General features: G+C 33.9%; 1 protein-coding gene across 26 annotated transcripts in view; it reads left to right on the top strand.

The window, feature by feature from the left end:
* The first annotated feature begins 3384 nt into the window (after window positions 1-3384).
* Window positions 3385-14031, top strand: part of rims2a (regulating synaptic membrane exocytosis 2a) — a 317393-nt gene continuing 306746 nt past the window's right edge. For 16 of the 26 annotated variants that reach the window (XM_087287954.1, XM_087287949.1, XM_087287947.1 and 13 more), the window contains exon 1: window positions 3385-4163. In XM_087287954.1, coding sequence (XP_087144080.1) covers window positions 4018-4163 — 146 coding nt within the window. In that variant the 5' untranslated portion in view covers window positions 3385-4017. The remainder of the gene's footprint in view (window positions 4164-14031) is intronic. The other 10 variants (XM_087287955.1, XM_087287950.1, XM_087287942.1 and 7 more) reach the window with 1 other exon arrangement.

The following is a 14031-nucleotide window of genomic DNA, read 5'->3' as shown; positions in this document are numbered from 1 at the left end:
GAATATTAATGAAGTTGCACAATAGAGCGCGCTGATTGGTTTGAACCAAGCCTTACTCATGCATTAATGCAACACACTGTAAGACGTAATAAGACTCACTCTGGCACAGACGCCCAGTCTGCACGCTGGAATACAGGCTATTATGTCATGACCGTGACGCAGCTTCAAAAATTCGTTTCAAACCGGAAGTACGAATTTGCTTGAAATAACGCAAAAACAACCAATTTACACTTTTTAGTGAAATATAGGTGTCTTAATAGTGTTTTTAGCAGTGTGGGACACATATACGACTGTCAACAGCTCAAAAAATGTGTTTTGGTGTTTCGTGACCCTTTAAGGCTGATTTATACTTCTGCGTCAAACGCATGCGTATGCTACGGCGTTGGCGCATAGCCCTACGCCGTGGCCGTTGACGTCGCTGACGTGCACCTCTCAAAAAATTTAACTACACGTCGCAACGACACGTAGCGCAAGCTCTGTGATTGGTCGGCTTGGTAGCGCTGACCAGTCTGGGCGGCACAGAGAGCCTCGTGAATTGCGCGACCCTGATGGAGCGATTGTTTACAAGTGTGGAGTCCTGTGAAGGAGCTCCGGATGGAAAGTTTTGTTTTGTGTTTACCACATAGTTAAAGTTGTTGCACGTCCGCCGATTCCTGCCTCAAAATGAGCGAGTTTGAGCCACTTGTACATTCAGGAAGTGTTCAGGAAAAGCAAAACAGCAGAGAAGAAACTCGACACAGAGGAACATTTACACCTCACTGCCAACTAGCGTTTCAGAAGTGTTATTGCAGACCAACAGAGACAGTTTGCAGAAGTATAAATGCACAGCTACGCGCGTTGCATGCACCGTTGGTTACGCCGGTCACTTGATGTAGAAGTATAAACCAGGCTTTACTTTAATTCCTCATTACTTCAACAATGGAGCAAGTTTACAGTACTCATATAGATCAGTTTTTTTAACTCATTGTTTGTTGCAATCAGTTTCCACTCATTTGGTTTGAGTTCTCTTCATTTATTGAGTTTTACTGTGCTCAAATTGCTTCATTTACTCAAATGGTTTAGGTTCACAGTACTCATTAGGACTAGTTTTTGAACTTAAATGGTTTGATGCAATCAGTTTCCTGAAATGGTTTGAGTTACCTTAACTTATCAGGTTTTACAGTGTATCAGCTGATAGCCACTGATAACAGCCATTCCATCGAGTGATAAGTCAAATCGGCTGTTCATATGTCACCCTGCATGACAAAACCAGTCTTTAAGTTTTACGAGTATATTTATTGGAATAGCCCAAAGCACATTGTAGGGGTCAAAAGTAATAGTTTTTTTATTTCATGCCAAAAATCATCCATCATGAAGATATTTTAGTAAATTTCTTACCATAAATGTATCAAAATTTTAATTTTTATTCATAATATGTATTGCTAAGAACTTAATTTCTTCTTTAAAGGCAATCTTTTCTCAGTATTGCATGTTTTTTGAAGCCTCAGATTCCAAATCCAAAAATATTGTCCAGTTCTAACAATCCATACATCAATGGAAGCTTTTTTTATGCAGATTTCAAATGATATAAGCCAAATATTGATCTTAATGACTGGTTTTGTGCTCTCATATGTAAAATAAAGATTACCTTTTAGGTGCTCTCACTGTTGTTGTTTTGGCCATATTTGAAGTCAATTGAGGGACTGCAATAATGTACTAAGGTAAGAAAGAAAGGTGAGTATTGGGTCACTTTCTGACTCTCTTATAGAAATCTATACTAATTATTTAATGCAAACTTGATATTTAATGTTTGTTTGTGGCATGTGCAAAGCTGTTTTTCCTCATCCTGTAAAAGCCTTTAATGCTTTAATGAGATATACGATTATCTTCACCCCTTCATAATCCTATCATCTCAATCTACTCTCTTAATACTCACCTATATAGGGATCTGATAAATGAGGGTAAGGAATAATCAATATTGTCAGAAATGGCCTTTATAGCAAGACCTTAGAAACACTTTGTAACTTGCATTTAATATATTGTAAACAATGTTCAATGGATCAGTATCACTTATGAATGACCATGTTAACTAATGGACTGTGCATTATATAATGTAAAAAGGCTCCTATCAATGAAGGTCATAGTTAATGAGCATTCTTAAAGGACATCAAGAATCACCCAATTAATATTTAATTCATTAATGCATAAATATGAGTTTAGCTTCAAGTATTTTAATTTTGGCTCTAAATCAACAATATGCACGATGTTTTATTTAGCAGTTTAAAACGTTATTGTATATTATCTCTTTAAAAAGAAATGATTTAGTATTAATTCATAAAGATTGTTATAAATTGATGCATTATGGGTCCATACTTTTCATAGTCAAGAGGCCCTGCTCAGGTTATTTTTAGATATCAAGACCGATCCTGTTCGAGTGCACAGTCCAGTCCGCCTTTTTACAATGGTTTTCCACTTGCTGTCAATGAAATTGCGAGACCTACTATGGCAAAGGTTTTGATTAATATTCATGCCATCAAGGAGACGTATAACAGTCAAGACTTGATCATTTAACATATATAGATCAATAGTTCTTGCTTTATTCCTGAATAACAGAATTACTATCTATTTGGCTAATTGTCACTAATTCTTTCATTACTATTTGGTAATTAAAATATTGAACAAACAATTGTCTGGCCAAACAATTAGGAAAGATCATATTTTAATGTGTTATACCAGTGATTCTCAACCACATTCCCGGAGGACCTCCAGTGCTGCACATTTTCCTTGTCTCTTTAAGCAAACACACCTGATTCAGACCAGTAGCCCATTAGCATAGACCAATAGCATCTGGAAGCAGTCTGTTTGATCCTCTCGCAGACTGAAAGACCTGTAATAGGTGTGACAGAGGAGACAGCTTAAACATGCAGTGCTGGTGGTCCTCCAGGAGCGTGGTTGAGAAATACTGTATTATTATGTAAAATATAAAAAAAAAGTTTTACTTTAAGTCTAATTAGGAACGTTTTGTTAAATGCAAAGGAAAATGTGATGTTTTAGGAGCGTAGTGTGTATTGTGTAATGTTTTATTTAAAGAACATGTAGTATAAAACGGAATACTTCAGGTATATGCTGTAGTGTGAATCAATGAATATAAAATAATTTCCTCTGTAGTTATCCGAGTTGTGGATGTACAAATACGCGTCAATGTTAGCTTTATGGATATTAACTGACGTTTATTCCATGCTCTCCAATGCCCGACGCCATCTTTAGAATGTTAAGTAGACCGTGCTGACGTCGAGTCTCTTCGCTCCAATCACAAACGCCGCCTCATGAATATTCATAGCTAGCATTTCGCCATAGTACGTTTAGTAAATTCGCCTCCCGGCCGGGCGGTTTAGCTCCTCCTACACTCTTCCAGTTGGGATTCTGTGTCGCTGCATCCATTTTTGTGTATTTAAGATATCTTCAAGAATTATTAAAGCTGGAGGAAAGCGAGGCGACGGAGCAGAGGGACACAAAAGGGAAACGAGCGTTTATTATGAGATGCAAAAGAACTTTCCCAGGACGATGACAGCGATGGGTTAGACAGGATTGAACAGGATGATGGCCAAATAAAAGGCAAGAGGCTCTTTCACATCCTCAACTGAGATCTGGAATAAACATCTGAGATCTGCTCTTTTATTCATAATGCGTCGTCGCTTTACTAATTTTCTCTTTGAGTTGAGGAAGAGGAGAACATCAGACGGCATCGCGTTCATTTCAGTAGCCTTTAAAAGGACCAGCTGCTCTGAGAATGATTGATCTGATGCTGTAAAACCCATGTACTACAGTCTAAGGGCTCACACTGTAATCATTTCACCGGTAGTCTAACCTAACCACCTTTTTAAAAGTGTTTTCAAGCGTCATCAGAGATGCTGCTGTGGGTTGTGATGCTTTGATTCCTGATCATCCTGATCAGATGATGATGATTGATCAAATAGACCTTGCATTCATCATGGATTAAGTCTGGTTATTGATCTTCTTCAGCATCGGCGTGTAAAGATGTCGGCTCCAGCCGGGCCCCGCAGCGGGCCTGTCCTGCCGGAGATGCCGGACCTGAGCCACCTCACCGAGGAGGAGAGGAAGATCATCCTCGGTGTCATGGACAGGCAGAAGAAAGAGGAGGAGAAGGAGCAGTCAATGTTGAAGTAAGAGCTGATTCTGTTTTGTATCTTTAAAGAAAACACATTTCGAGTTGAATGCTGGAGATAGAGAGTGAAATCTCTGTTGGTTTGACTGATATGATGGTGTAGTGGGAGATTTGGGTTCTGGAGATCAGGCCTTTGCTTGATTGTCTTCATGCTTTTGCATTGCATTATGCGCCATTTTCGCTTGTGTTACTAGTGCACAGTTCATAATGACAGCTCATAGTATACCAGCACGCTATTCCGGTTTAATCGATGTGAATATCTGATGTTGTTTTGACCTGAGCGTTGAGGCTGCGGCGCCAGAGGTTTCAGCACCACGGCGCTGTCCACTGACTTACAAACCACACTCAATGGCTTTCAGAGTGAGGAGAATATGGAGAATTAGAGGTGTTTTATTCCACATTGCTTTAAGTAAACATGTTATTATAGGTCTTGAGTAATTTGATTGTCTATTAAATGTGTTTTTGCCACATTTTTGGATGTGTACCTGTGCAATAATTGAGGGAATTGTTCAATTTAACGGGGCTTTGCAAACTTTTTCATGCGCCCAGGTGTTATGATGAAAAGTATACATTTTTCTTTTATGCCAAAAATAATTAGTATATTAAGATCACGTTCCATGAAGATATTTTGCACGTTTCCTTCTGTGAATATATCATATTTTTTTTATTAGTAATATGCATTGCTAAGCGCTAAATTTGGACAACTTTAAAGGCTATTTTCTCAGTTTTATTATTATTATTATATTTTTTAAATTTTTTAAATTTTTTAAATTTTTATTATTTTATTTTATTTTATTTTATTTATTTATTTATTTATTTATTTATTTATTTATTTATTTATTTATTTATTTATTTATTTATTTATTTATTTATTTATTTTGTTTATTTATTTATTTTTTATCTCTGCCAGTATTGTCATATCCTAACAAAGCATACATTAATGGAAAGTTTATTTTTTTACAAGTAATGCATACATTTCAGTTTTGAAAAGTGTTAAACTTATGGCCACATTTTTGTATATGTTTGTTCATTTATATATGTCATTCTTCTGACAATTTATGTAGTTCGTTTTCACTGAAAGAAGCAATTAAAATATTACATGTGTAGCATTATATATCTTATCTTATCCCTGACATATTATTAGAAGTGTAAATCTTGTCACTATAATAAAATAAATGGATTCTCTCATGATTTACAACCAATCTCTACAATTTTTACTGTGAATTGTTTGTTTGAAAACTCCTGGTTTGTGTTTATAGAAAGTCAGACAAACCAAGAAAATCTTTTATCATTCATATATAGTTAACAGAAAACAAACAGCAGAGCGTAAAACATTTTTGTTGTTCCTTTGTGTTTTTTATTTGTAGTGACATTTGTTTGTGATTTAAAATATATCTACATATATACAATATGCATAGTCATTGTTTATTAGAGCAGTATTTTTTGTCATTGTTTCTTATGTATAAGAATTTGCACATAAAAAAACACATCAAATGGTAATATTTGCTATTTTCTATATATAGACTAATATTTGGCTGAGATGCAACTATTTGACAATCTATAGTTTGAAACTGAATCTTTAACATTGTTCAAATTAACTTGCACATTTCAATACACATTTCTAATCAAAAATTCAGTTCTGATGTGTTTATAGTAGGAAATATACAACATATCTTCATGGAACCTGATCTTTAACCAATATTCTTATAATTTTTGGCATAAAAAGTCAATAATTTGACATTTACAACATATTTTTGGCTGTTATCCAAAACATACCCATCCAACATAAGACTACATAAGGTTTTGTGGTTAACGTTTACCAGTTCTTTGTAATGCACATTTCTAATCATAAATTCTGTTCTGATTTATGTATAGTAGGAAATATACAACATGTCTTGGAGCATGATCTTTAACTTAAATTTTTATGATTGTTGACAGTCAGCAATTTTGACCCATACAATGTATTTTTGGCTATTACCCAAAACAAAACCCATCCAACATAAGGCAACATGAGTTTTACACGTTTAACAATAACGTCCACGTTTAACAGATTAAGTGCAGGTTAAATGCACATGTCTCAACTAAAATTAAGTTCTGATGTATTTATAGTAGGAAATGTACAACATATCTTCATGGAACACCATCTCTACCTAATATTCTCATGATTTTTGGCAAAAAAAGTCCATAATTTTGACTGTTTTCTATTTTTCTGCTAATACCCAAAACAGATAAGGTAACAATGTTTTGTGGTCCACGTTTAACAGATTAAGTTCTTGGCAATGCGCATTTCTAATCAAAATTTGAGTTTTTATTTATTTTTAGCAGAAAATGTACAACATATCTTCATGGAACATGATATTCTTATGATTTTTGGCATAAAAAAGTCAATAATTTTGACCCAAACATATTAATAATAATAATAATAATAATAATATAATAATAATAATAATGATATTACCCAAAACATACCCATCCAACATAACGTCAGTGGTCCACGTTTAACGGATTAAGTTCTTAGTAATGCACATTTCTAATCACAAATTCTGTTCTAATGTATTTATAGTAGGAAATATACAATATATCTCATGGAACATAATCTCTAACTAATATTCTTATGATTTTTGGCATAAAAGTCAATAATTTTGACCCATAGAGCGTATTTTTGGCTGTTATTCAAAACGGAGGCAACATGAGGTTTTGTGGTCCACGTTTAAAAGGTTTAACGTATTAAGAACATATTTTTGGCTATTAAACAAAACATACTAATCCAATGTAAGGTTTTATGGTGGACAAATCTTTCAAGTTTAACAGATTAATTTCTTACCAATGCACATTTCTAATCAAAATTCAAATTTAGCTTTATTTATAGTAATAAGTGTTCAAAAATGTTTTAAAAATTATATATGTCATAAAAAAAAAATCAATAATATTGCATAAGCATAAGGTCCAGGAATACAAATGTTTACCTCAGGAACACAATTACAAACCAGAACTCCATCACAATTTTACTAGTAAATGAATGCAACAAACTTTCCAGGATCCAAACAGAGAGGTATTTGTGATTCCATGAGCTAGCATGGAGCATAATCTTTAGCTTATGGATATTTCTTTTTTTTTTTTTGCGAGGGTGTGGAGATGTGCTTCTATCATTAGGTAAATATTAACACTGCAGCATGGAAATAGAGCCGATTGCGTGTAATAAGTGAAGTAAACATGAGTCACAGACGTAAAGCTGACTGCCACCTCAGTGCTGGTGTGTGTGTGTGTGTGTGTGTGTGTGTGTGTGTGTGTGTTTTAGGTGAGTCACTTGATCCCTCCCTCTTAAATACACACATCCACCATTCATAGTTTGGAGAGAGCTAATGTTGATGTCATGTAATGGTTGTTAGCATCGGTGTGGACGCTGTCACGAGGCCTGTGATCTCTGTGCGAACGGCCGGTTTAGAGTTACACAACAACACGGCGGCCTGTTGGCCTCTGACTGTTACTTATACTGAAGAGTGAATGTGCGGAGCTGCTGGCCGTGTCATGTGACCCACAGAGCGATCACATTCTCATTGCTAGTTCACAAGGCCATACTTTCATTTGGGTTATTTAAAAGGGACGTGACGTTGTTTGGATTATTGATCTCTTCTTCTAAGATCTACTTAGAAAGTTAATAGATGTTTTTTTTTAGTATGTCAACTGAGTAGATTTTGATTGAGCTTGTTATTTTGTTGGAATGTCACGACTGACCAATCACAATCGAGTATTTCAGACAGCCATCAGACCAATAAAGAAATAAATAAAATGCCATATTTATAGTGCTCTACATAAATGTATGGAATATGTATGCAAAATATTGGAAAAAATTACAAACTGCAAAAATGTCAACAAAATTTTATACTTTTTTTTGTTTGTTAGTTTGTTTCTCTTGAATTTTGCTCTTTTAAAAAAAAAAAAAAAGCTTAAAATTGTTAAGCTTCCTATAGAAAATATTCATTTAAATGAGAGATTATAAGGTTCCATTTAATGTTTTAGGATGAATATTTTTTTCTTGTTTAAATCAAGCATACAAGACAGATTTGTCCAGTGTAGATGTTGATTTTATGTTATTAATATGGTCCTATTTATTGAATTATATGCTTTATATGAATTATTGAATTATATTTATTGAATTATATGCCCCATGAATTAAATTAGGTATTTGCCCTTCAAGGCTTAATATAAAATTAAAAGACTTGAAAAGAAGACAGACAATGAGCAAATGAGTTGTTTAACAAAGTTTAATAAACAGTAAAAATGTTTCACTGACTATATATATATATATATATATATATATATATATATATATATATATATATATATATATATATATATATAAATAAAAATATTTCATTTTAATTTTTTTTAAATAAATAGTCTTAATGTAAACAAATTACACAAAAAACTTCACAATGTACATAAGTTGTCATGTATTAAGAATGTGTGAATAACTTAGTTTTGACAAAAATGTCAAATAGAACCTTATAATTCTAAGGTGACGATATGTTGAGCACTGTACACTCACCGGCCTTATTATTGGCCTTTTTATTGGGTACAACTTACTAGTACTACAAGTCTGACCATTCTCCTCTGACCTCTGGCATCAACAAGGCATTTCCGCTCACTGGATATTTTCTCTTTTTCAGATCATTCTCTGTTAATCCTAGAGATGGTTGTGCGTGAAAATCCCAGTAGATCAGCAGTTTCTGAAATACTTAGACCAACCCGTCTGGCACCAACAACCATGCCATGTTTAAAGTCACTTAAATCCCTTTTCTTCCCTATTCTGATGTGTATTTGTACCAGCTCTGCAAATAAGCTTTTCATCACAATCACCTTCAATCACAATTTTTTTTACGATTACTTCATACAAAAGTTAGGTTTAATTAAAGCACATTTACTGTGGTGAACATGGAGGAAAAACAACCATGCCAATCTGTGTGTTAGATACAATTTCAATTTCTACTATAATCAACTCTCAGATATATTTACGTGTGTACGCCTGACCTTGACAGACTAAACTGAAGAAATAAGTTAAATGTGAATTCTATATCAGACACGCCTACCTGTTTTCATAATCTCTGCTGACCAATGAGAGATCAAAGATGTTTACCCTGCTGGTTTAACTTCACTTTGAATTTTCGGCTGAAATTAACTCAAAACATTCTTGGTTTTAGCCTGATTTAGTGTTAAATTGGTAGTATATTATTTTAATTGAACTATTATAGGCTTTTATTGTTTCCTGCCATTGTTGATGTGCACATGGTAATTTTTACAATTGTCTCTCGGCCAGGAGTTTGATTGACAGGCGATCTGACCAATCACAGTGACATAATTTCTGCATCTTAAATATCACAGTAATTTCTGTCAACTCCTGTCTGAAATTAACATGTCAATTTTCGAGAAAAGATTAATCATAGAAAGTGCACGTATTGTCAGCGGGGAGAGTTGTCAGACACAGCAATTGTCTTTTTGATATAGAAGTTCGGAATGACTCATTTTGTTTCAATAAGTGCTTGTTTTGTGCTTAAAACAAAGTTTGAGTGTTTTGTCGCATCAAATGTTTTTGTTTTTTGCTGGTTGTGTACTCTACCTGTATTGATCACACATTGATCTGTTTTAAATAGCCAGTTACTTTTAGATTTGAATGTTTTATAGTGGGGAATATATATAAGTTGAAGCCAGAATTATTGCCCCCCCCCGTCCCCCCCCCCAATTTCTGTTTAACGGAGAGATCTTTTCAACACATTTTTAAACATAATAGTTTTAATAACTCATCTCTAATAACTGATTTAATTTATCTTTGCCATGATGACAGTAAATAATATTTTACTAGAAATTTTTCTAAGCGCTTCTATACAGTTTAAAGTGACATTTAACAGCTTATCTAGGTTAATTAGGGTAACTAGGCAGGTTAGGGTAATTAGGCAAGTTATTGTATAATGATGGTTTGTACTGTTGACTATAGAAAAAATATATAGCTTAAAACGACTGATAATTTGACCTTGAACTGTTTTTTTATTTATTTAAAACTGCTTTTATTCTAGCTGAAATAAAACAAATAAGACTTTCTTCAGAAGAAAAAATATTATCAGACATACTGTGAAAATTTCCTTGCTCTGTTAAACATCATTTGGAAATGTTTATAAAAGAAAGAAAAAATCAAAGGGGGTTTGACTTCAGCTGTATATATATTTTCAGAAGTATTGTAAGTCTTTTGTTGTTTATGATGGACTTTAATTCATCTTACATCTATGAGAGGCAAGGTTTTGCTGTTGTTGACATAAATGTGCGCAATATCAATCAATCTACAGAGTAGGGCTGCTCGAGTATGAGAAAAATCAAAATCACGATTATTTTGGTCATAATTGAAATCACGATTATTTAAAATGATTATCAGTTGAAGTCAAAATTATTAGCGCTCTGTGAATTGTTTTCATAAATATTTACAAAATTATGTTTGACAGAACAAGGAATATTTTCACAGTATTTCCTATTTTTTTTTCTGGAGAAAGTCTTATTTTTTTTTATTTTGGCTAGAATAAAAGCAGGTTTAAATATTTTGAAACCTTTTTAAGGTCAATATTTTTAGCCCCCTTAAGCAATATATTTTTTGATTGTCTGCAGAAGAATCTAATGTTATAAAATGAGGTGTCTAATTACCTTAATTAAGCCTTTGAATTGCACTTAATGCTGAATACTTATCTTGAAATATAGCTAGTACAATATTATTTACTGTCATCATGGCAAAGAAAAAAATCATATCAACATAAACAGTTATTTTCCACCTTGTAAATAAAAAAAGAGAAATAAATACAATAGAATAAAAATATAAATCAAACTGTGCTTTAAGCATCATCACTGTAAGAAAAAAACTTTAATTATAGCTACAAAAGTCCTTCAGTCAAGAGTGATTTTCTCCTTTTGTTGTTTGATTAATGATAAAAACAGTCAGCAGCAGGAATATCGCGCACTGTCACTTTAAGAGCAGCACAGTTCTGATTTATGGTTTCTCTTTCACACGTCTTTTGATTCTCAACTCGTTTATTTATTACATAAATGAGGGTAAATATGAATAATCACTAAACACACCGCGTTTTGACACCAATGTGCCTGTATTTGACCATTAAAGCACTCGCATTAAGATAACTTCAGATGTGTGTGCTCTGCTCGTCTCTGAGGCTGAGAACACACACACACATCAGAATGCGATCTCTCTCGCGCTTTTAAAACATGAATGATTTGACTGTACATCAATGAACGATGCGCCTGCCGTGCTGCAAAAGTTACATTACAGTACATGCCTTTAGTAATGTTCACGTGAAACTGAGCCTTATTATTATTATTATTATTATTATTATTTATTATTATTATTATTATTATTATTATTATTGTTATTATTATTATTATTATTATTATTATTATTATTATTATTATTATTATTATTATTTCCTGTATTTAGCCAGAAGATCACATTGAGACAGTACTGAGACCTAGAAGAAGGTCTGGGCATTTGTTTGCAGAGCAACAAATGTGTACAACTGGAAAGGGGGCGGTATATGATGGAATAATCGTTTTATCTCCATTAATGTCTTTTCGTAATCATTAGAAGCCGAAAGTGAAACTGAATTTTTGATTAATTGCACAGCCCAACTACAGAGAAAAAATATCTTTAGAGAAAGAGAATGTTTTGGGTTTTAATGCTTGGGCCCCATACTTGGAATTGCTTAAGGCCCCTAAATCACTAAGTCGGCCCCTTCTTAAGTGTGTGTAAGCATGCGCAGTACTGAACGAAAGCATTTTCAGTCATTTTAGCATGAATGACAGAAAGAGTTGAAAACGAGTTTATACATGGAGTGTTTTTAGACTGAAATGTATCCAGATTAGTGCAGATGTAGGCATAGTTTGATGGAGAATGAGGAGTTTAAGGGGACGGCTGGTCACTAATGAGATATTTAGCTCTGGTTGTTGCACCCTACGTCTCCGCATAAGCATGACAGCAGGATGATGCTCCTCTAGAACTTTATTCTTAAAGAGTGACGCACAGAAACGTACACTATCACAGGAGAACACAATAGTGGCTGAATGCCAGCTCAGGGAATCCTGGGAGAATGAAGAGACGTAAAAGCCCTGCGTGGACGTGATGCCAACTTCCTGTCATCACTCTGGAAGAGCCACATAGAAATTGAAACAAATCCAGAGAGAGAGAGAGAGAGGTTTAGTTGCTGAAAGGAAGCATGTGCTAAGGGAAGTGTTTACAGAGTATGAAAGATACATAAAGTTGAGGAGTTTTGACAGCATCATTAAGAGGATCAGATATTGCAGGTTTGCTGTGTTTTTAACCAGGGGTTGCCCTGGATCTTATGGGTCAGAATTAGACCTGAATCTGTGTGTGTGTGTCTAGGTGTATGTTAGGGCTGCACAATATGTCATTTCAGCATGTGTTGGGGAGGTTACTTTGAAAATGTAATAGATGACAGATTTTTTTTTACTTTAAAATGTAACAGGTACACCATTTATTTTGTTACTTTATAAAAGTAAAGTAAGTGTTTCCATCTGATAACTGAGGGAGAGGAGGTCTATATACAGTATATAATTTACTGTAGTAAAGGCTAAAATATACTATGGTAATTACTATTAGTTCATTATTGTTACTAATGATACTACATTCCTAAAGTGTAATTTATTAATGAAGAGTTGTAAATATATACAGTTGAAATCAGAATTATTAGCCCCCCTGTTTATTTTTTTCCACAATTTCTGTTAAACGGAAAGATTTTTTTCGACACATTTCTAAACATAAGTTGTAATAACTGATTTCTAATAACTGATTTATTTTATCTTTGCCATGATGACGGTAAATAATATTTGACTAGATCTTTTTCAAGACATTTCCATACAGCTTAAAGTGACATTTAAAGGCTTAACTAGGTTAATTAGGGTAACTAGGTAGGTTAGGGTAATTAGGCAAGCTATTGTATAATGATGGTTTGTTCAGTAGACTATCGAAAAAATAAAGCTTAAAGGTGCTAATAATTTTGACCTTAAAATGTTTAAAAAAAATGTAAAACTGCTTTTATTCTAGCTGAAATAAAACAAATTAGGCTTTTTCCAGAAGAAAAAAATATTATCAGACATTCTGTGAAAATTTCCTTGCCTTGTTGAACATAATTTGGGAAATATTTAAAAAAGAAAAAAAATCAAAGGGGGGATAATAATTCTGACTTTCACTTTCTATATATTTGAATATTATTCATGTTCAATTTGTTTTGTTTACCATCCAGTGTAAAGTTCAGAGGGGACAAAATGCAGCATTTAAACATTAAATGAAAAAACTATGACAAAACAAGACAAACTAAAATAAGGCAAAACAACCCAGGGCCACACGGACATCATAGGAGCAACACAAAACAGACAATGAGAGGGGCACACAAACTGAAATATATAGTCCTGGTGATGAGTGGGAATGAGCTGCAGCTGTAAATGAGTGTGTGAGAGAGAGAGAGTGTATGGATGACGGTTAGCTGGAGCAGGTGTTAATTGGTGCAATGCATTCTGGTCGTGGTAGTTCATGTGGTGTGTGTGTGTGTGTGTTCACAAGCAATCTACAGTCCCTAGATCGCTAGTGATTGTTACATTTATGTTTGCTCAGTTTTGTTTTGTTCTTGTTAAACAATATTTACGATATGCTCATTACAGCCTCCATCACCCAACACAAATGATTTCTGGGTAACGGTAAAGTTTTCTTTCCATTCGGCATGCAGTATCAAATTCATAATGACCGGGTGGTATTAATTCAGGAGGGCTAATAATTCTGACTTTACCTGTGTTGCAAGTCAAAC

This window comes from Danio rerio, chromosome 16 (assembly GCF_052040795.2).
Source record: "Danio rerio strain M-AB ecotype USA chromosome 16, GRCz13ab, whole genome shotgun sequence".
NCBI classification, from domain to species: domain Eukaryota; kingdom Metazoa; phylum Chordata; class Actinopteri; order Cypriniformes; family Danionidae; genus Danio; species Danio rerio.
This window is presented reverse-complemented; position numbering and strand designations above follow the sequence as displayed.